This window comes from Macaca thibetana, chromosome 4, assembly GCF_024542745.1.
Source record: "Macaca thibetana thibetana isolate TM-01 chromosome 4, ASM2454274v1, whole genome shotgun sequence".
In the NCBI taxonomy this organism is placed as follows: Eukaryota; Metazoa; Chordata; class Mammalia; order Primates; family Cercopithecidae; genus Macaca; species Macaca thibetana.
In genome coordinates this window covers 61,924,635-61,949,599 of record NC_065581.1, presented here as the reverse complement: position 1 = coordinate 61,949,599, position 24,965 = coordinate 61,924,635, and the positions used below count along the sequence as shown (strand labels likewise).

Sequence of the window (24,965 nt, the reverse complement as noted above, 5' to 3'; positions counted from 1 at the left end):
TGTTCCTATTTCTCCACATCTTCTCCAGCACCTGTTGTTTCCTGACTTTTTAATGATTGCCATTCTAACTGGTGTGAGATGGTATCTAATTGTGGTTTTGATTTGCATTTCTCTGATGGCGAGTGATGATGAGCATTTTTTCATGTGTCTGTTGGCTATATGAATGTCTTCTTGTCTTCTTTTGAGAAGTGTCTGTTCATATTGTTTGCCCACTCTTTGGCGGAGTTGTTTGTTTTTTTTCTTGTAAATTTGATTGAGTTCTTTGTAGATTCTGGATATTAGCCCTTTGTCAGATGAGTAGATTGCAAAAATTTTCTCCTATTCTGTAGGTTGCCTGTTCACTGTGATGGTAGTTTCTTTTGCTATGTAGAAGCTCTTTAGTTTAATTCAATCCCATTTGTCAATTTTGGCTTTTGTTGCCATTGCTTTTGGTGTTTTAGACATGAAGTCCTTGTCCATGCCTATGTCCTGAATGGTATTACCTAGGTTTTCTTCTAGGGTTTTTATGGTTTTAGGTTTAACATTTAAGTCTCTAATCCATCTCGAATTAATTTTCATATAAGGAGTAAGGAAAGGATCCAGTTTCAGCTTTCTACTTATGGTTAGCCAATTTTCCCAGCACCATTTATTAAATAGGGAATCCTTTCCCCATTTCTTGTTTTTGTCAGGTTTGTCAAAGATCAGATGGCTGTAGATGTGTGGCATTATTTCTCATATAACATAAACCTTCACATTGCCAGGAAAAAAAATCAGAATTTCAAGAAGCATATGTAAAGCTTCTAATAAAACCTATCACATAGTAAACAAATAAATGCTAATTTTCCTACTTTATCCTGCTCTGTTAGTGGGTATTAAACTAATTGGGATGACCTGAAATGGATTATGTAAAGTTGAATTTTAAGGTGAATTAGACACAATTTGTAGAACACAGAAATATAAAGTATAAAATATGCAGAGATTTTGTAATGATAAAATTCAAGCTCTTCTTTACAGAAATAACACAAAGAAACCCAAGTTATAGACAGTAACTGTGGGTAATACACCATTGCTGATCTGCTTACTGTTAGAATCAAGAATCAAGATGTAATACAGGTTTCTTCATAAACAGGATAGTAACTCTTTCAATATTATATTTAAGTGTCATACATAAAGTTTTTTTTTCTCAAACTAATACTTCACTTAACAGAAAAAGTTGCAAATGTACATGAGCACCCCCCATACACATACATTATAAATTTCCATTATTATTTCTTAGATATTGTTTTCAAGAAACCTGGAGAAAGGGATCATTTTACATTTTGGTTGCAAAATGTTTTCTAACATTTATCTAATGATACATACTGCAGAGAGCAATATATAATTACTCTTTGGGCAGTTACTCATGGGTTATACTATATTGGCAATAACTACCAGATATGGGACTAAATCATGTATATCTTAAGCTATGCAATCACTACCGAGTAATTACCAAACTATCAAATTTATAGAAAATCCTAGTATTCAAATATTCTCTCATAATATTCCAACTTTCATGTTTAATCTTGTACATAGAAACACTAACTATAAGAAAGACTTAGTTCCTAAAAATTGATATAGAATTTTATGATCTGCTAACCAAAAAGAAAAAAAAAAGAAAAATGCCCCAAGCTAACATTCCTTTACACTTTAAAAATATATGTATTTGTTTCATTAAAAGGAATATATTGTGTTAGAGTAAATGTTCATAATTTAGCTGAGAGAAATATACTCATTTGTTTTATTTTGTTCCATATATACATACATACACATATATGCTTCAGAGTTTCTATTATTCATTTCTTCTAAAATACATGTATTCTATTATTTTTCTATTCTATTAAAAAACCTCTCTTTGTTGCAGTAGAGAAGGAAGGGTCATTGATTCCTGATTTTTCTCTTACACAACTTTTAAGTTGTCCTTATTCTCATGCAATGGGAGTGGCTATTAGTATGCACTGCAAACTTAAATAATTACACAAAAAAAAAAAAAAAAAAAAACTGGCAACTACCCGTCTAGCAACAACCATGTTTCAAGTAAATTTTTAAATGGTTAGACTCATCTATAAACTCAATATCAGTTTCTAGAAATAAAGGCAAGAGCTACTGCATATAAAAAGAAACAGAGGCAGGAAGTTGAAGTTGAAAGTTAATATCTTTAGCTTGGACATGTGACTGTGCATCTTAAGTCAGATATAAGCCAAGAATAATTCATGAATCTAGAGAAATACTGGAATTAGATGTTGAGGTTTTCCTCCTAACCAAATACCAATTTTGCACATTATGAACCCCGGTCCACTGTTCTCAGTGGGAGCTGAACCTATCCTCATCTCCAGCAGACGGCTTCATTGGTCACCCAGTTCTAGCCAGTTACCTTCTAGAAAACGTTCTCTTTAACTTGAGAAAGTTCTTTCTTCCTCTTATGACAGAAGAACAGTTTTGGAAACGGAGTGACTGGCCATCACATTGGAATCATGTATAAAGCAAGTCTCATATTAAAATTCAGCCTGTGAATATCAGAGTGGAGAGACAGAAGTAATCTAGGACTTTTATGAGAAGTCAGTAAAGCTTTTCCATAAACTTGCATCCATCTGAAAACCCACCCTATTCTTGAACTTCCTTTTATTTAAGCTATTTCATTTTTTTAACGGCTGATACTATCTGGAATTAGAATTTCTGGTTATTTGTACCAAAAGCATAAAAATTATAGGCATAATCATAATATGAATCCATACAATTCAGATAAAGTTTCTTCTATTTAGGAAGGTAAAAACTTAAGTGCAGAAATTTATTGTTTAATTCTAGATAATAAAAATATATAGAATTATAATTTTACTTAGCCCATTATTACTGAAAATAATCTCAGTATTTATGTTTTCTTCACGAAGCTATTCTGTGCTTGCTATAATCATTATTCTCATCTGTTTAAAATTTTTGCTGAGGGAAGTGTAAAATAAAATCTGTACTTACATATTTGAATAGAAAACACCACAGATATGATTGAAAACACTACGCAAAATATCTTCCTGACTTTTTAAAATCTATATTTAACTATATAATTTTCCAAGCACATTTAAACAAAAGCAATTATATTTTCTATTAGATAGTATGTTAGTCTGTTTTGTATTGCTATCAAGAAATACCTGAGGCTGGGTAATTTACAAAAGAAAAAGGATTAATTGGTTCACGGTTCTGCAGGCTGTATCAGCATAGCACTAACATCTGCTCCGCTTCTGGTGAGGCCCTGAGGAATCATGGTGGAGGTGAAGGGGGAGGCAGGGTATCACATGGCAAAAGAGGAAACGACAGAGAGAGAGGAGGTACCAAACTCTTTTAAACAGCCATATCGCATGTGAACTCGGAGTGAGAACTCACTAGTTACTGTGAGGATGGCACCAAGCCATTCATGAAGGATCATCCCCAATGATCCAAACACCTTCCACTAGGCCCCACCTCCAACATTGGGGATTACATTTAAATGTGAGATTTGGAGAGCACAAACATCCAAGCTATAGTATGTGCTTTCGGATGCTTAACAGAATCATATATTGTGCTAGGTTACTGCAATAGAATGATAAACCCAACATACTCTCAAGTACTTTACAATTGAGTGCATATATGGGTTTCCATACAGATAATTAGTCACATAATGAAAAAGCCACTGAATTTTTTAAAAATTAGTCTATAAAATACGTATCTTAATAATATTAAGGAGTTTTTGAGTTTGTTGTTGTCAGTTAGATGATATATTTCTTCCTAAAAGCTATAAAACAATATGGAAAGACTTCAAAATGTTGTGAAAAATGGTATTAGATAAAAATTTTAAAAATAAGCTTTATTTCTCAACATAAACCTCATCAAGGTCAACACACTTTTACAAGCAATGATACCAGCCATTTAGTCCATCTCTAAGGAAATGAGTGTCCTGGGACTTTACCCATGTCAGTGCAGCCTTTTTACATTATTAACTGAAGGAAAATAAAGATTAGAAAAAAAAAAAAAAAAAAGTCAGAAAGAGGCAAATCAGAACTGTAAGGTAAATGCCTAATGATTTTCTATTGAAAATCTCACAAATTACCCATAATTTCATGAGAAGAATAAGCAGGAGCATTGTCATGGTGGAGTAGTACTCTCTGGTGAAGCTTTCCTGGGCATTTTTTCTGCTAAAGCTTTGACTAACTTTCTTAAAACACTGTAATAATAGGGACATGTTATCCTTCTTTGGCCCTCCAGAAAGTCGAAAAGAAAAATGTCTTGAGTATCCCCCAGAAATCTTTTTTAATGACTCTATTAGTCCATTTTCATGCTACTGATAAGGTCATAACTGAGACTGGGCAGTTTACAAAAGAAAGAGTTTTATTGGACTTACAGTTCCACATGGCTGGGGAGGACTCATAATCATGGCAGAAGACAAGGAGGAGCAAGTCACATATTATGTAGATGGAAGCAGGCCAAGAGAGAGATTTTGCAGAGAAACTCTGGTTTTTAAAACCATCAGATCTTGGAAGACCCATTCATAATCACAAGAACAGCACGGGAAAGACCTGCCCCCGAATTCAATCATCTCTCACCAGGTCCCTCCTACAACATGTGGGAATTATGAGAGCTACAAGATGAGATTTGGGTGAGGACACAGAGCCAAATCTTATCATTTCACACCTGGCCCCTCCCAAAACTCATATCTTCACATTTCAGAACCAATTGTGCCTTCCCAATAGTTTCCCAAAGTCTCAACTCATTTGAGCATTAACTCAAAAGTCCACAGTCCAAAGACTCATTTGAGACAAGGCAAGTCCCTCCCCACTATGAGCCTGTAAAAGCAAAAGCAAGTTAGTTACTTCATGGATACAATGGGGCTACAGGCATTGGGTAAATACAGCCATTCCAAATGGGAAAAATTGGCAAAAAACAAGTGGCTACAAGTCCTATGCAAGTCCGAAATCCAGCAGGGCAGTCAAATCTTCAAGCTCTAAAATGATCTCCTTTGACTCCATGTCTCATATCCAAGTCACGCTGATGCAAGAGGTGGGTTCCCATTGTCTTGGGCGGCTCCACCACTGTGGTTTTGCAGGGTACAACCTCCCTCCTGGCTGCCTTCATGGGCTGGTGTTGAGTGTCTGTGGCTTTTCCAGGTGCACAGCGCAAGCTGTCAGTGGATCTACCATTCTGAGGTCTGGAGAATGGTTGCCTTCTTACAGTTCCACTAGGCGGTGCCCCAGTAGGGACTCTGTGTTGGGACTCCCACCCCACATTTCCCTTCTACACTGCCCTAGCAGATGTTCTCCATGAGGACCTTGCCCCTACAGCAAACTTCTGCTTGGGCATCCAGATGTTTCCATATATCTTCTGAAATCTAGGCGGGGGTTCCCAAACTTCAATTATTGACTTCTGTGAACCCGCAGGCTCAACACCACGTGGAACCTTCCAAGGCTTGGGGTTTCCACCCTCTGAAGCAACAGCTCAAGCTGTACCTTGGCCCCTTTTAGTCATGGCTGGAACAGCTGGACCATAGGGCATCAAATCCCTAGACTGCACACAGCAGACAGAACCTTAGCCTGGCCCACAAAACCACATTTTCCTTCTAGGCCTCGAGGCCTGTAATGAGAGGGGCTGCCATGAAGACCTCTGACATCCCTTGGAGATATTTTCCCTGTTACCTTAGGGAATTAACATTCAGCTTCTCATTACTTATGCAAAGATCAGCAGCAGGCTTTAATTTCTCCTCAGAAAGATTTCTTTTCTATCGCATTGTCAGGGCGCAAATTTTCTGAAATTTTATGCTCTGCTTTCCTTATAAAACTGAATTCCTTTAACAGCACACAATTCATCTCTTGAATGTTTTGTTTCTTAGAAATTTCTTCTGCCAGATATCCTAAATCACGTTTCTCAAGCACAAAGTTCTACAATCTCTGGGGCAGGGGAAAAATACCTCCAGTCTCTTTTCTAAAACATAACAAGAGTCACCTTTGCTCCAGTTCCCAACAAGTTCCTCATCTCCATCTTAGACCACCTCAGCCCAGATTTCATTGTCCATATCATTATCAGCATTTTGGTCAAAGCCATTCAAAAAGTCTCTAGGGAGTTCCAAACTTTCCCACATTTTCCTGTCTTCTTCTGAGCACTCCAAACTGCTCCAGCTTCTGCCTGTTACCCAGTTCCAAAGTCGATTTCACATTTTCAGATATCTTTTCATAATCATGGTGGAAGGAAAGGAGGAGCAAGTCACATCTTACATGGATGGCAGCAGGCAGAGATAGCTTGTGCAGGGCAACTCCTGTTTTTAAAATCATCATATCTCATGAGACCCATTCACTCATGCAAGAACAGAACAGGAAAAACCCTCTCTGTGATGCAATCATATCCCATTGGGTCCCTCCCACAACACATGGGAATTGTGGGAGCTATAAAATGAGATTTGGATGGGGACACAGAGCCAAACCATATCAATGATGTTTGATCTTAACTGGTCCACTTTTGCTCTGATTGGACCAATTTCACCTCCTGATAGCCATTCCTTTGATTGTGCTTTGTCTTCAATATCATACTAGTGGAGCCATGTTTCATCTCCTGTTACAATTCTTTTAAAAACATACTTCAAGATATTATTCTTATTTGTTTAAAATTTCAATTGAAAGCTCTGTTCTTGTCTACAGCTGATTTGGGCACAACAGTTTTGACACCCGCTGAGTGGAAAGTTTGCTCAACTTTAATTTTGCATTCAGAGTTGTGTAACCTGAATCAGTTGAGATGTCAGTGCTGTTGACTATTGTTTTTACTGTTAATTATTGGTCCTCTTCAATTAGGGCATGAATATGATTAATTTTCATCTTGAAAATTGATATGGATGGCCAGCCACTAAGGACTTCATCTTCAACATAGTCTTGTCTCTTCTTAAAACAAGTTTTTCACTTGTAAACTGTGAATTTCTTTGGGACATTGTCCACATACATTTTTGTAAAGCATCAGTGATTTTACCATTCTTCCACCCAGGCTTCATCATAAATTTGATATTTGTTCTTGCTTCAATTTTAACAGAATTCATGTTGTTCTGATAGGGGCTACTTTTAAACAGATGTCTTATCCTTCTTAGTAACTCAAAATAGATTCTGTTCAGACATGTTATGATGAGTGAAATTCATCTATAGTTTTTAAATAATAGATATTTTATGTGAACTTTTTGAAGACCCCCTGTATGTGATAGTTTTGTTTTGTTTTGTTTTGTTTTGTTTGTCAATATTGGGTATGTTCTTGTTGTAATGTTAATATTTGAAATTATTTTATGCTCTTTCACAATTTGAATGTTAAATCAAACTGATATATGACTTTATTCTCAATTTGTTAAAATAAATGCCAGAAATCTTTAAAACAATTTCTTGTTTAAAATGTTACTGTATTATGCTTTTAACATCACCATTGAAACTCTACATGGGAAAAAAAATATATGTCCCTATCATTTAACAACCGAAAAAATTAGAATGTCAAAATTGAAAGGACATTGTTAGTTTTTCAGTCATTAAGCTGTCCTTCACTAATGAACTCAGTCCTTGATTAAACACACACACAAACACACACACATATACACATGCTTTTATGTCTATGAAGTGCAAATGTTTCCTGGCAGTGTTTTGAACTTTCTTATTTCTAGTGAAAAAAATTAATTTGAGACTTAGCTGATTATTTCTTTAGAAATTGTTAAAAGTTTGAAAACATAGCAAAATGAGTAATTCTAAAGCTTCATTAAAAATTCAAAATAAAGACAACACATATAGGATATAAAATTTCTTGAAGTTTTAAAGTACGGAATCAAAAATGATTATTATCCTATGATAGACAGCAAACTAAAACTCACATGGTTTTATAAATAATATTTTCTAGTAGTTATAAATAATATGTAATTTGAAAGTTTTAAAAGAGAAAGACAGCTTGAGTTGGGGAGGTCATGAAAATAGCAAAAGAAAGGAACTGGAAGAAAGGGGATATTCAAATCCATCGTTTCAGGAATCATTAGCCAAGAACAATCAATCCAGTATTTATCAAGCAAAAAAAAAAGATTTAATAATAACATAAAGTAGTTAACAACTTATTCAAAAATAAGCTAACTTGGTTTTATTAATCACATATTTATAAATGTAAGAAATTTAATCGTGAAATATTTTGCTCAAAGTGTCTTCATTTTTTTCTGAAAATCTACAGCTAATTAGAATATCATTCAGAAGGTGAGAGAGTTGTTAAGAAACTCATATAATTTAGAGTGTTAATACAAAAGGTTAACGATTTCTATGCTTCTTAATCTCTAGCATTCCCTCATAAACCTCCCAAATCAAATTATTAACAATACTAATCATAATTTTGTATCAATATTATATATAAAGAAGAAATAAGTACACATTTAGAAAATGTGCCCTTTTCTGTTAACTTATAACATAAAATCTAAGTAAAAGCAGTGTTGAAGAGTAATCATCTTGATTTCCTTGCTTTATAATGAGATTTTATCATGAAGCCATCAAATACAAAGAAATCATGACACAAATTCTATGACTATTCCAAAGGAAATAAGTGCCTGGGCTTGAAAGAGGCAGGAAAGAGTCATGTATGAGCCATTAGAGAAAACATATGCTATGTTAATGTGAAACCTAAGTATTGAATATTTATTTCAACCTAAATTGTATTTTCTTTCTGACTCCACAGATTTCAGTTGTGTTTGCTATTACGGAGATTCCTATCTAGAATTTCAGAATGTGGTTTTAAATCCACAAAATAACATCTCCCTAGAATTTCAGACCTTCAGCTCCTATGGACTCCTGCTCTATGTCAAACAAGACTCAAATTTAGTAGATGGATTTTTTATTCAATTGTTTATTGAAAATGGTACTTTAAAGGTAAGTTATTCAGTTCACTTAATTTTTTAAAAAATACAAAGTTGTTCTAATTATGTGCTTTATTGGTTATTTTCAAAATAAAATTTAAACTTTATATTTTATACTGATAGCCAGGATGTCTCTTCCTCTACTTTTATAATTTCTTTCTACATATATATGAACCAACAACAAAGTATTTTTTAAGCAAAAAAAAAAAATTTCATAATAATATAAAGTAGTTAACAACTTATTCAAAAAATAAGCTAACTGGGTTTCATTAATCACATATTTATAAATTTAAAAAATTTAATTGTCAGAGTATTTTGCTCAAAATGTCTCTAATTTTTTCTGGAAAATATACCTAATTAGAATATCATTCAGAAGGCAAGAGAGAGTCATTAAGAAGCTCATATAATATACAGAGAAAAATTTACACTCATACAGATAGATCAGTTTATAGATATTTAGATATTAATATTTCAAACAGTACATGATTTGAATTAACATTCATTATCTTTTTTTTCTACTTATTTTCAACTTTTCTTCTACTTCTTTATTGAGCAGTTTCCCAATTTCTTAATTTCCCAATGATAATAATTGTTACCATTTTTACAACCTTAAGGGCAGGTATAGTCTGGGAACCCCTAAGGAATCCCAAGATTTCTTTAGAGGGTCCTGAAGAGGAAACCTGTTTTCATAAGTTTTCTGTAGGCAAGGGGTGTTATTTGCCTTATTCACTTTTACTGTCATAAGTTTATACTGGAGTTTTCCAGAGGCTATATGACATGCAATGATATCCTTGCTCTAATCGCTAATGTATCATTTTATTACGTATTTTTGTATCTTAAAAATGTCTGTTGGAATATTTAGCAGTGTAAATATTGATAGACACAACCCAGTTAACAAAAACTCCTTGGGGTTCTCAATAATTATTATGAATGCAAAGGGACTGTGAGATCAAAAAGTTTGAGACTGCTGACTTTGCACTTGGTAAGCGTTATAAGAACCTTTCAAAAGTCCAAGATTATGCAGCTAATAACATTTTGAAACCAACTTTGATTTGAAAGTGCATACTCTTTTCCCAACATCATTCTACCTTAACAAATTGTCTCATATCCCTGCTCTGAATACCTGGTTTAGGGAAGTCATCCCAATTATCATTGCAATAACTCAGCACAATAAGGTAATTAACTCATGTAATTCTAATATATGAAACATAATAACCGCATTTGGTCTACCATCTCTTTTATGATGTGATTTAAGTGTACATGTTGTGAATTTCCATGAAAGGATGAATGAGTTATACCTTATTATTTAAATAGGCAAATTCTCTTAGTTTGATTTTCTTTAAATGTCCATGTTTCTGAAGTAATATAATACATATACATGTAGTACCATGGCACTCCAGCCTGGGAGAAGGAGCCAAAAAAAAGCTAGACCTCATAGCCTTCATATATGATTATGTCCCAGGTATAATTCTGTGTGTTCTACTTTGACTGACTTATTTGCCCACTTGTAATATTTACTTCACAATATTTATTCATTTACCAACTTAAACCACAAAAATTTGTATTGCCCCATTTTACAAGTGAGTAGATTTTAGCACAAAACACATGTGAAGTCTCAAAACTCCTAAGTAATAGAGCTGGGATTTGAACTCTGATCATCTAACTGAAGACTAAATAACCTTAAATTTTCTTAAGATGGAGACTGACAAATTACTGCAACTAAGTAAATAACAGTAATTATTATAGACGTGTAAGTATATATCCTTTCTTTTTCGTAAAACCAAAGGGAAAGAAATGCTATACCTCTCTTCACTAATTAGTTTTATAGTTCCTAAATATCTTCATTGAACCTATTGTGAATTATTTTTTTTCCCATTTGATAGGGAAAGCAGTGGCTATCCATTAGTCTTAGTAATACATTATTTCACAAAATATTTTAACCTACAATCTTACAAGTCTCCAGTAATTCCTCCTAATGCTTCTTATTGGAGTTTTTAAAGTCAACTGACAATGAATAATCTTATAAAAGAAAGGAGTCTTTTGCAATGGCCAAATATCATAAAAAGTTAAAATATATAGCATTATATTTATCTTTGGACTACATGTGAGAGTATTTGGGTATATCTACTTAAATACAGCTAGGGGCACATGTTATGAAACACAATGCAAGTGAGTTTCTTAACACATGTGGGTTATAGATCACTTTTAGATACATTAAAAACATTAAAACCCCTCTCTGGGAAAGAATAGACATGGTATAATCAATATACATGTAGGCACATGCTTGCTAAGAAGCTTAATAAGCCACGGTAGCACATCCATGGATTTCCTGGGGATGCTTGGTTAATCATACCTGATATAGAAAATGATTTTTCCTCTGTAGATCATAGCTTAGTTGCCATTAGCAATAATTCTGCAAATGCCAGACACCCTGATATCTCCAAAAGCTTGGAATGAATGGTTAGATTTCACAATCTTAAAGTTTCCCTTCCTGTGACATTAATATTGTCCTCTAGATTGTATTAACTACTCTTTGCCTTGCTCAACTGCTGTTATGTAAGGAAGATTCCAAGAATACTTGCTTTCTACTAGTAGAGAATGTTGCCTTTCCCTACCGTGTTCCTCAGAATACTGGAAAATAATCTGGATGTGTGTGTGTACACATATATGCATGTGTATTTGTATCTATATAATACTCATATATTTGTGCATATTCATTATAGGACTTACTAGTTGTAAACCTTCAGTTATCACTTCTCTTTAAGTTTCAAACTTCATGTCTCTCCAAAGTGATGTAAAATATATTGATAAATTATAAAGTCCAGTGCAAATATAAGGTATTAATTTTATGCTGAAAAACTGAGGACAAACTTTTTTTCCCCAACAGTACCACTTTTATTGTCCTGGTGAAGCAAAATTTAAAAGCATTAATACTGCTATTAGAGTGGACGACGGGCAAAAGTATACACTGCTTATCAGGTAAGATAATTATTTATTTTCCACTTAATCTCATTAAGTAGCAAAGACTATTCCTCATAATATTGTCCTTGTCATTTCAAAATTGAGGTTATACTGATTAGTATTAACATGTGCATGTGTATGAATTAGTATCTGTCAAGCTTTTCTATATATTCTAAAAAATGTACTGAGAAAATAATATAGGGATTACATTATCATTATTTGTTGTTGTTGTTGTTGTTATTGTTGTTTTTTTGAGACGGAGTCTCGCTTTGTCTCCCAGGCTGGAGTGCAGTGGCGCGATCTCAGCTCACTGCAAGCTCCGCCTTCCAGGTTCATGCCATTCTCCTACCTCAGCCTCCTTAGTAGCTGGGACGACAGGCGCCCACTACCACACCTGGCTAATTTTTTTGCATTTTTAGTAGAGACGGGGTTTCACCATTCACAGGATGGTCTCGATCTCCTGACCTCGTGATCCGCCCGCCTGGGCCTCCCAAAGTGCTGGGATTACAGGCGTGAGCCACCCGCCCCTGGCCGGGATTATATTACCAATGAACTCGCATAAGGAGATTTACAAAAGATCCATAAAAGCCTCATATTTTTCTCATACGGCAGTTGTTAACACATAAACTTAACTGGTAATTTATTTTGATGAACAAAGTAAATTATATTCAGTGTAGAAAATGTGGCACTTCCAGAAAAGCATCAAGAAGGAAATTAAAATGGCCCACCACAATCCAGATCGAGTAATTAAGGTATATTATTAATATTTTCAAAGCTGTGTTTGAAGGTGACCCTATCCCCAAATGCTCATGAACATCTGAAATAAATCAGTTTGCCAATCTGATAAGTAAACTTCTCCTTTTTCTCATTTGATTTTTAGTAAATTTTAATTTTTAATACAGATGTAACGCTTTTTTGTTATGTGCCTTGCCTCCCTCCACCTTTTTTATTTCTTGAGTGATGCTGACAACACATACCACAGCCATAAGCTGGTATGTACATTAAATTATTTTCTGGCAATAGATTATTCAGTAAAAGGAAATATCTATTTAAAGCCAATATAAAGGGGGAAAAAAAAAAAAAGAGAGAGAGTCCTAAACAGAGACTGGGAAAAAAGTTAAATGAGAGGTTTTAAGGAAGTTCTACCTTCTTTAGGCCACAACTACCCAAATTATATTATCTAGAATACAGATTCTTACAGATAATTGACCAAAAAATAATGTATCATCAAATAAATTGAGGAAAGCCTTCATCACATCTACCCCCAACCAAAATACTCAAAATGAACATGAGCATTTTAAGAACTCTGAGATGCTGTTTAATAAATCATCTTTTTTCTTTTTTTTCTTAATGTTTAGTGTCACCATACTTGAAAGTGTCACAACACAGACACAAATTTAATATCTTTCTTCATCATTTTAATCTCCTAAATAACAAATGTTGAGGGCAGTACACTTTGGAAAATGCCATCTCAGCTGAGGTAATAATTTCCCTGGGCAGGGACGACCATCATCTGTAGGGAAGCAAGTCCATGAGTTGTGGGTGGCGGTAAGAATCAAATCATGAAAGACATAGATGGACTCCTGAATAAAGCAAAATGACAGATTGGTATCATGGAGAGACACAGGGCAAACCCACAGAAGCTGTCCTGGCCTCAGGCATGGTTGGAAAAGAGTAAAAAAAGTTTATTTTTTAAAAAAATCATAATTACAGTTTCTTCATCAAGAATTTATATCAAGTACTAATTGTATTATATATATGAATTTATTCCTGTAAACAATTATAATTATCTACATTTTTCAGATGCAAAACTGAAAGACAGGGAGATTAAGTACAGATAATGACATAACTAGAAAATGACACAATCTCAAGGCTGCTTTCACTCCAAAATCTGAAAGTGTGAAGTTACAGGTCCCATGAACCATGCTAGGGATATGTAATATGAATTGAATTACTGTTTTCCCCTTACCAGCAAAGAACTGCTGTATGTTCAAGATCAGGTAAAGATAAGAGTTATCAATGATATGTCCAGGAAAAATACTAGCAGAAGAAACAACAATATTAATTAACACACACTAAACAATTACCGTGTACCATATGCTTTACACACACATAACTACATCTAATCATCATAAAACTTATAATGCCTATTTTACTAGGTTGCTGGGCTGCCATAACAAAGTATCACAGAGAAGGTGGCTCAAACAACGGTAATTAATTTTCTCACTATTCTACAGGCAATTTAATCTCACAATTACAATTTAGTCTCACAATTCTGAGATTAAAATGACAACAGGTTTGATATCTTTTGAGGTCTCCTTTTGCTTGCAGATGGCTGTATTCTCCCTGTGTCTTCACATCTGTGTCTTCACATCATCTATCCTTTGTATGTGTCTACTAATTTCCTCTTGTAATAAGATCACCAGACGCATTGGATTAAAGCCTACACTGATGACCTCATTTTAGCTTATTACTTCTTTGAAGACCCTATTTCCAAATATAGTCACATTCTCAGGTACTGATGGCTGAGACATCAACATGTTAATTTTGAGTGAAACGCAATTCAGCCCGTAGCAGTCATTTTGCATATTTGAAAGCTGAGACTCATAGAAGCTGGACAACTTTCTCTATCACATTGGTTGTCAGTAAAGGAGCAAGATTAGAACCCAGATCTCCTGCCCCTTGACCTGATCATTGTTTCTACTAAACACGGACAGTTTCTATTGTTAAAGTAACAAGACATCAGTCTCTTTTAAAAGAAACATTAAATGTATAAGATGTTTTAAATCCCAAGAATACATATTTTTCACTATCCTTATTACAAAATGTCACTTTTAAGAATACTTAACCAAAAAATCACTTTCTTTTATATGACTACAATTTGGTTTCAGTTTGCATACACCGTTGCTTTTTATTTTTATCAAAAATTAGTTGATATCCTGTCTATATCTGATCTAAATAATCTGAACTCAGAAATATTTCTTCTCAGATTTTTGGTGTGTTTGAAGTAATAAAAAATTTATAGAAATATATTTTCTCCATGATTATCATCTATAAAGTACAAGAGTGAAGCTCCATTAATTTTATTTTTCTGTATCTTTAAAACATAGTCCTGGGGAAAGAAAGTCAAAACCCTGAATTGTGAGTTGAATACAATTCACAAATTGTTGCAGCTAAAATGTTTTGACCATTAACATATTCTTATAAGTAAAGGTAAATGGTGTGCATACAATTCACCCCAATTTTACCCTCTTTTATTTTGTTATTGTTGAAATAAGTCTTTCCTCTTGAAAATGAATATAGGAGAAGGGTCTTGACTTACATACTCGTATAGAACTGTGAAGGAAAAGGACAGCAAAATTGTGCTAGGCCCATGATGAAGATTTTTTCTCAGAAAAAGCGGAACAAATAGGCTCTATGAAAAAGTAACCTGGCTCATTATTTTTGAGAACAAGGAAAGACAAGCTGTTCTGCAGAGCAGGACGGCCCTTTTAAAAAAGAAATGTGTGATTGCTTAAAATAACAAAAGCAGGAAGGAAAATATGGAGTGCTTAAAATCAGGTGAAATATACTTTGGCATAATAAAGATACTAAAAGCACACACACTAAAAATTATTTTAGTGAGAAATTAACTATAGCTGGTGCTCATATTTTAATGAAAGGGACAGTCAAAATGGGATAAAGCAGTAAAGTTAGAATGCGGAAAAATAGCATAGAGTATGTCATGAAGCAAAATGCAAATGGGTGAGCATTTGTCACTCCACTGTTGAACACTGCCAGGTAAAACATTAAGGTAGAAGGGGATGAGAAGCTGAAGATAGTGGCACAGGTATTTTCTGTAAAACACAAATGTGAGAGTCTGATGTTATATTTTATTCGTGTCTGTTGGTGTAGTTATAATAATTATGCATGTGTATTGTATTAAGTTATTAATATACTATACACTGCTTGTAATCATTGCATATATTACACTATAATATATATTACATTATAATTATATACTAAAGCATAATTATATTAATATAATAATTGAGTTTGGTTTTAATAACAAGTGTTTTTTGGGTTTTTGTTTCTTTTTTTTCTATTTAAAGTCACTGCTTAACTTCTACCTTATCCTTAAAGAAGGGTAGAATTTGGCATTAAAATATAGAGTTAAGACCGGGTGCGGTGGCTCAAGCCTGTAATCCCAGCACTTTGGGAGGCTGAGGCGGGCAGATCACGAGGTCAGGAGATCGAGACCATCCTGGCTAACACGGTGAAACCCCAACTCTACTAAAAAGTACAAAAAAAAAAAAAAAAAAAAAAAAAAAAAAAAAAAAAACTAGCCGGGCGAGGTGGCGGGCGCCTGTAGTCCCAGCTACTCGGGAGGCTGAGGCAGGAGAATGGCGTGAACCCGGGAGGCGGAGCTTGCAGTGAGCCGAGATAAGGCCACTGCACTCCAGCCTGGGCGACAGAGCGAGACTCCAACTCAAAAAAAAAAAAAAAAAAAAGTACATAATTAGCCAGGCATGGTGGCACATGCCTGTAATCCCAGCTACTCGGGAGACTGAGGCAGGAGAATGGTGTAAACCCGGGAGGCGGAGCTTGCAGTGAGCTGAGATCTGGCCACTGCACTCCAGCCCGGGTGACAGAGCGAGACTCCATCTCCAAAAAAAAAAAAAAAAAAGATAGAGTTAAGTTAGGCTTTTATGACCTCCTCGACTACGGGATTTTAGATTTTTCTAAATGTCTACCAATTAAAAATACTGCCATTAACTTTAAAAAATTCCTTTATTTGTTGCCTTACATTTAAGCTCTGAGTCAAAATCCTAATTTGTAAGTAATTCGCAAACACTCTGTCAGTTATAAAACTATCTCATGGAGAATTTACTGGTTTGACTCTTTGGGAGCAGGTGGCTCCTATTCTACAAACTCTGCAAAGCCAAATAACCTAGAACAAATGAGAACATCTTTAGTTATCCTTGAGATAATAATTTACCAGTTTTGTTTATGTACAGTCATCCATATGCATTGGATACAATAAATCATTGCATTAGATATGCAATAAATTGCAAAGCATTTTGAAAAAGGGCATATGATTTATATAAACAGTAAATGACGTGTCACTTTAGAAGACTGACATGTACCAATGAAATCCACACATTGGCAGATATTTTCTCAAGTGATATAGAACTAGATACAAAGCCTGAATGTCATTATATTAATTTGTTAGATGATAATAGGAGAAGGGTGTTCCTTAACTAAGTACTGGTATCAAAAGAAGAGAGGAAGGAAATAATTTGAGATCATTTAGGTAGGAGGGAATGAGAATCGGGTATGAAAATGCAATAGTAGTAAGGTTGTACAGGTCATCAAACGCCATAGTAAGAACTGTGAACTACATCGCATGCAATAGAGTCTTACTGGAGGATATTTAAGAGATCAGATAAATAATCTAAGGAATACTCACTTTCCTTAATAGGGTGGGCTAATCTACAGTACACAATAGGCGCTAAGTGTCTGGACTTCTCCAGATCCGCTCTACAGCTCGTTTCCCGTTTCTTTCTGCACTGGTCCTCTGAGACTTACCTGTGTGGATTAAATTAGTGGGCTCTTTTATGGAATAAATTGGGTTTTCACAAAATTTATGCATTGAAGTGTTAACCCTCAGCAGCTCAGAACATATGCTTATGGCTACAGAGTCATTACAGAGGTAATCATGTTAAAATGGATTCATCAGGGTGGGCCTTAACAAAATATAACTGGTGTTCTTATAAAAAGAGGAAATTAGGACACAGAGAGAGACCCAGACAGAAGGTAGACACCATGAAGACAGAAGACAGCCACCTTCAAGCCAAGGAGAAAGATCTGGAACAGATTCTTTCTTCATAGCAAAAAAATAGGGAGGCAGGAGGGTAAAGCCTGAATGTGTATTCCTTTGACCTTGTGTTGTGTCCCATGGGCTGGTTCTCTCCCTGAAGTCAAGGTCTTTGCTCCTGGCAAATGGCTGTCTACTCTGTTCTGATAACTTCTCTCTTCCTCTAGTCTTTAGATGTAGAGGTAGTGTCAGAGCAACTATGTTGTGGTCCTGGTATTCTGTACTATCCTTTGTGGCTTTTCTATTCTCTGACCACATCTTTGTGAAAAGTTCATTTATTTAACCTTACTCAAATTGTATTAGTTGAAGTGTTCCACGTATATTCTGCTGAGAACATGAGTCTCCACCAGTCAGTATGCTGAAGGACGGGTGAAAGGCTTAATGGGGAAGGACTAGAAGTGGCAAATACCACCCCTTTCTGCATTCTGTTGGCTAGAGATTAGTCACATGGGGACACTTCATGACAAGGGAAGCTGGAAAAGGTTTTCTAGGTTTACACCCACGAGGAAGAGTACATCAGCTAAAACAATGTGGAAAAAACAAGATGAGAATTATTTCTATAAGGGAAAATATGATAACTGTCAATCTTTAGGGTAAAAACAAAAAATCAGTAAACACAATTTATAACACTTAGTAGTTGAATTGGAACCAAAGTGTTCATATTTCTTTTATTCTTGGTTTTAAGTGATTTATTGCATTGCTTATAAAGTATGTACTGATATATACGCTGTTTATCTATTAAATAATTATAACTTCATCAGAATGCATGCCATGTCAGATTACATGTTATAAATAATTGCCTCTTTCTACTATCTATTACTTAAACTACTCCAGGATTCACCCAGCGTACTAGTGCATAATGCCTAGGAATGAAAAATTGTTTTATCGTCACATCATATACCTTCTTATGTGTTTGAGTGGTAGAAAATATTATAAAAATGCAGCAAATTGTGCATTCAAAACACAGAACAGTCTGAAAGAAACCACTAATTTTGTAACAATTGGAACAAAGACAATGGAAACATTATCACTACAGTAAGCAAGCATCCAAGTTTTTCACTTCATTTGGAAGATATTAAGAATGAAACCAAGAATAGGACATGTGTCAATTAGAGCAGGAACACTTTGGCTCAGAGTGCTGGAAAATCAGTGAAGTGGAAACAAACAAACAAAAATTATCTATTTAGCCACTTTCCCAAAAATAATTTTTTTTTTATTGAAATGTGTACATTATCCCATTAATCTTTTAATTAACCCCTGTCAGTAGTATCAAGAAAAAAATGACCATGGAATACTGATTTTACTTTAACTTGAACAAAATAAAAAATGAACAATTAATTTTCATTTTACATAATTACTCAACCAAGGAAATGTTCCTGTAACATAAACCTATTTTTCTCTTCCTTTCCAAGTGGTATATATTCCTTTAACACAAAAGATAGAGTAGGAGTGAAATTTCATCATTTAACTTGGGAAAAGAGGATTTTAAAATGTAACCTACATAGGCCAGTTAATTAGAATAGACATTAACCATGTTTAAGTTTTTTTTTTTTCTTTTTTGAGACAGTGTTTCAAAAAAGAATCCTACTCTATCACCCAGGCTGGAATGCAGTGGTGCTACCTCGGCTCACTGAAACCTCCACCTCTGTGGTTTAAGCAATTCTCCTTCTTCAACCTCCGGAGTAGCTGGGATTACAGATGCCTGCCACCATGCTCGGCTAATTTTTGTAATTTTAGTAGAGACAGGGTTTCACCATGTTGGCCAGGCTGGTCTCGAACTCCTGACCTCAAGTGATCCACCCACCTTGGCCTCCCAAAGTGCTGGGATTACAGGCCTGAGCCACTGCACCTGGCCTGTAATTTTTAATTCAATTTATTCCAGTGCTCTGATAAATTGGTTACCAATCACCTTTTACGGGCTATTTTTAAAGACAAATTAAAATAATTATAGATTTAAAAGTAGGACATTTCCCATCATTTTACTTGAAAACATATTACCTATTACAAAATTACTGAAATTAATCTAATAAAATATACTGCTATTATCAACACTGCTAGTCAACTCAGAGGAGCATAGAGTAGTTTTGGTTTTACTTGATGCATCCATTTAATGTCAGAGTTTTGGGGGTTTTTTCTCTTTAGAAAAAGATATTTGTTATTATTCTATGGAAGTTCAGCTGAAATTATGCAGCTGATGTCAGTCTAGAAGTCATCTGTACCTCAAGAGTTTTGAGAGTATTTTTGGTTGGATTTTGATCAAAAAGGGCAGATGTTAACAAAAAGAAGCACATAGCAGCTGCATTTACGTGGAATTACTGGGAAGCTATTGTATCCAGGTATTTTATCATATATCCAGAATATAAAAATTCAAAGTGTACACAAGTCAAAGACCTGAGTCTTATTCTTTCAGAAAAAATAATTTCAAAATATATTTTGAAAGCACTTTTTAAAGCAAGATAATATAGGCTAGAAATAGACAAGATCATAAAGTATAATTGGCTTCTTTCTGCCAATGCATGCTTTTAGTAAGAACTGGATCATGGCAATTTAGTGACATCTACTGAGTCATACAAATGTATGTCCTTTAGAGGCTCAACAACTTATGGAAACAAAGATTAGCATATCATAGGTATAGGCTTCAACAGGTATCCACTAGTTACTCATGTCCTTTAATTTTACCAGAAATATGTCTTGTTTTTGATGATTTATTTACTCTAACCTGATAAGAGAAGTTCTAGTATAAATGACTTACAGTTAAAATTTCTACTTATATCTTTCTGCTGCATAGGATTCACTTGATTCAGCTTTAATTCTAGCTTGCCTCATTTTTCTCTTATCTTTGCCAAGAGGTGAACTGTCTGTTATGCTAATATAAACATATTGAAAACAAACTGAAAGTGGACAGTTTATAATTTTAGTATTTCATATGAGAAAACAGAGATGAAAAAATATCCTTGCTAAAAAATAAAACATGGTTATATTAATCATATTTTTAGAAAACCTTCCTATATTTCAGTATAAATATAAAAATAAAGATTATGGTTATCTTATTAAGAGAAACTTGCAATATTGAAGGCAATTATTGAATGATAAATTTTAATTCTTATTAACTTGTATTACGATCCAGTTGAGTGCATTTTGAAATGCTAGATATATGATACTCTGAATTTAAGTCTTTAAAATGTTTCTTGTAGATCACCATAGGGTAATTAGTATACTGAATCAAAAAATGTCAGAAAATTCAAATTTGGAAAGTCAGTTGTGTTATGAGAGGTAAACTCACTTTTGAGAAACATTTAGAATAATCATTATTATTTCAGAAAATTAATGCTTAATTCAAGTCATTTTATAAACACTATCAAATTCCTTTCCCAGTTTGAAAATAATATATCCTACTTCATTAAGTGTTACTTCTTAAGTTTCTTCTATTAATGAAAACTTATTTGTGAAAAGGAATTCTGAAGTATACATTGTCATGCGTGTCCATGTGAAGAGACCACCAAACAGGCTTTGTGTGAGCAACATGGCTGTTTATTTCACCTGGGTACAGACAGGCTGAGTCCGAAAAGAGAGTCAGGGAAGGGAGATAAGGGTGGGGCCGTTTTATAGGATTTGGGTAGGTAAAGGAAAATTACAGTCAAAGGGGGGTTGTTCTCTGGTGGGCAGGAGTGGGGGTTACAAGGTGCTCAGTGGGGGAGCTTTTTGAGCCAGGATGAGCCAGGAAGAGGAATTTCACAAGATAATATCATCGCTTCAGGCAAGGACCGGCCATTTTCACTTCTTTTGTGGTGGAATGTCATCAGTTAAGGCGAGGCAGGGCATTTGCACTTCTTTTGTGATTCTTCGGTTACTTCAGGCCATCTGGGCATATACGTGCAAGTCACAGGGGATGCGATGGCTTGGCTTGGGCTCAGAGGCCTGACATACATAATAATTGCTTTCACGTGCTTTCTCATTCTATGTTCATTGAGGTGACTTCAGAATCAAACGTCAAGCCCATATTCGTTTCCTTCAGTTGTGTATTATCAGGGTTACAATGAATAATATACTTTTGTTTACATCAAATCTTCTCAAAAAGAATAGACAAATATCTTTTTGTTATATGGCCTTTTCAGATATATAATGAGAGCATATTGAAGGTAGCAAGCTTCAAGTTAAATCAATACAATAGCAAACTTAAGTTTCAAAGCATTGTAATTAGGAAGTATGGCACACTTTCAAAAGGGTCTTCACAGTTAATTGACTAGAGCGCACATAGAATAATGCGGTCTGTATATCATTTAGCTTATATACATCAGTCTCTCCCCAAATTGACATTCTCTATAGTTGTTGGTTATCTGCTGCTTTGGTATACTCTCTGTTATGACCTTGCAGGTTGCTTTAATTGTTAAAGCCTCATTGATCACCACATGTCAATAAAAATGAATACATTAAGTCCATATCCACAGATTCACTAGCAGAATACTTCTAGGAACCACTGAGATGTAAATTCCTAGATAATCCTGTCAGATATATTTATTTGTAAGGGAACTAATCATTAATGACTGATTATCATGGCTGTAATAAAACACAATGCTAATGAAATTTGCCCAAATTTAAGCTAAAAGAAAAATTGATCTAGTTATTTTACACTTGATAGCCAAAAGGCTAAGAAGAAATGATCTAGTATTTTTTCTTTTTTTTTAGAAAAAGCTTTGTGAAATTTTCATAACTATCATTTGAAACAACGCAATAATACTATACAAAATGATTCATATATATAATTGACTAAATAATAACTAGAAATATTGATTCTGTAATTACCAGAAACAGAATAATTCTAAAAAAGTCCAAAGAGTTCAGCATAGCTGGAAACTTCCATTTGAAAACTGTGGATACTCATGGCATGATAAGTTGCTTTTAGGAGAAGTTTAGAATAGAATGGTCCCAAATCTGAAGGACAAGTTTTAAGACAAATAGTTTATTCCTCTTGCTACTTGAAGGACTTGACCCAATTCTGTCCAAAGTCAACCACTCCACCAACCCCTAGACTCCATCCCTTTTCACAATTTCAAGGACTTCTCTTCTTCAGGATCACCTTTATTTTCTTGTATTATCCATCTTTTTCTCTCTGCTGGACCATTTCCAAAAAAAAAAAAAAAAAAAAAAAAAAGGAAAAAGGCTTTAAAATTTCTCAGCTGCAACACAGCACCTCTCAAGATCTTATATTACTTTGATTCTGTTACTCTTAAATGCCAACATGTGAGGTTTTGATTTTGTTACCTGTTATTATTCAATCTAATCCAATCTGGTATCCATGTTCTCATAACTGACACAGCTTTTGTTAATGTCACCTGTGAGTAGAGAGTTTTATCATTTAAACTAATAAATATTTAAAAATAAAGAGTTGTTAGTTATGACCGTGGGACAACATGTACAAACAGAAACTGTAAGACAGTTTCTGACAATGTGAGACGATGGTCACTCCATGTAACCTTCATGTTGACAAAGCCAATTTTTTTTCTTCATTGTTCTAAGCACTTTAGTGAATACACTCTATCTTCTTGAAATAATTTTCTATGTCTGCTTCAAAAAGAGTAAGTTGTTGATGTTTCTCCTATCTCAGTGACCAATTTTATTTCTCTCTTTTTTTCTTTTTTTTTTTTTTTTTTTTTTTTTTTTTGACGGAGTCTTGCTCTGTCACCTATGCTGGAGTGCAGTGGCACGATCTTGGCTCACTGTAAGCTCCTCCTCCCGGGGTTCACGCCATTCTCCTGCCTTAGCCTCCCGAGTAGCTGGGACCACAGGTGCCCGCCACCAGGCCCGGCAAATTTTTTTTTTTTTTTTTTTTTTTTTTAGTAGAGACACGGTTTCATCATGTTAGCCAGGATCGTCTGGATCTCCTGACCTTGTGATCCGCCCACCTCAGCCTCCCAAAGTGCTGGGATTTACAGGCGTGAGCCACCGCGCCCGGTCTTTTCTTTCTCTTTTTACACCTGTTCCAGCATGGACCTTTCTTATGAATTTCAGACTAATCTATCCAAACACCTAATATTTTCTCTTGTATGCCTCATCTGTATCTTAAATTTAACATATCCAAAATACAATTCCTGGTCTCCTACCCCTAACATCGCTATTCTACTTTCCTTTCCTTCCTTCCTTCCCCACTCACATATCCCTCCATGGCCTTTCCTGTCTCAGCATCTCAGCAAATAACACTGTTGTCTACCTATGTAATCAAAGTCATCTTTTACTCTTACCAGTTGGCTCTTTATATTCAAGCCTTTCAGAAAGTCTTTTTCAACATTTCATCTTACATCTACTTATTTTTTCTCTCTCATCTCTGAAATAATCATGGTCAAAAAGCTTCCTTTTTTTTTTTTTTTTTTTTTTGAGTTGGAGTTTCACTCTTGTTGCCCAGGCTGGAGTGCAATGGAATGATCTTGGCTCGCTGCAACCTCCGACTCCCAGGTTCAAGGGATTCTCCTGCTTCAGCCTCCCGAGTAGCTGGGATTACAGGCAGACACCACCACACCCGGCTAATTTTGTATTTTTAGTAGAGACAGGGTTTTGCCGTGTGGGCCAGACTGATCTCAAACTCCTGACTTTGGGTAATCCAGCCGCCTCGGCTTCCCAAAGTGCTGGGATTACACATGTGAGCCACCACACCTGGTTGCTTCCATCATTTTTAATCTGGGCTGTGGTAGTTCTCCCTTGCCTACTTCTCAACATTGTAGCCACTATGGCCAGGGTGTTTTTAAAAAAACTTATTAAATCAAATCACTTCTCTGTTTGAAGGTTTTTCAGTGACTTACTTGTACTCTGAAAATAAAATCCAGACTCCTTGTCATTGCCAACAAGACCCTGCATGTTTGGGGTCCTGCCTGTGTTCCTCGACCTCACCCAATACCTGACTTCCTCCCTCTCACACGCTCCATTCACTTTGACATTCCATTACTTCTAGGGCTCTCTGAAATGCTTTTTACCCCAGAGCTCTTAATCTCACTGTTTCTTCCAAGTGGAATATTGTGTCGTTTTCAGTATTTTTCTCTTCTTCTGTCCCCACATTGGTTCCATGTGGCCTCCTTCTTCTTCTTCTTCTTCAAGTTTTAGGTTAAAAGTCATCTCTAGAGGTAAACCCTCCTTAACTGTTCCATCTAAAAGTTTTCCTCTCAAGTTATCTGTTATAGCACCTACTTTCATTTTATATTTACTTGTTTTACTCACTGATTTTCTATATTCCTAACCAGACTGTAAATTTCATATGTTCAGGGATTTCTCTGTCTT

At 35.0% G+C, this 24,965-nt stretch overlaps 1 protein-coding gene across 1 annotated transcript in view; it reads left to right on the top strand.

Moving 5' to 3' along the window:
• LOC126953242 (protein eyes shut homolog) overlaps positions 1–24,965 on the top strand; it is a 279,918-nt gene that overhangs the window by 145,144 nt on the left and 109,809 nt on the right. Inside the window, exons 3-4 of the mRNA XM_050788643.1 lie at positions 8,704–8,894; positions 11,769–11,860. Coding sequence (XP_050644600.1) covers positions 8,704–8,894; positions 11,769–11,860 — 283 coding nt within the window. The remainder of the gene's footprint in view (positions 1–8,703; positions 8,895–11,768; positions 11,861–24,965) is intronic.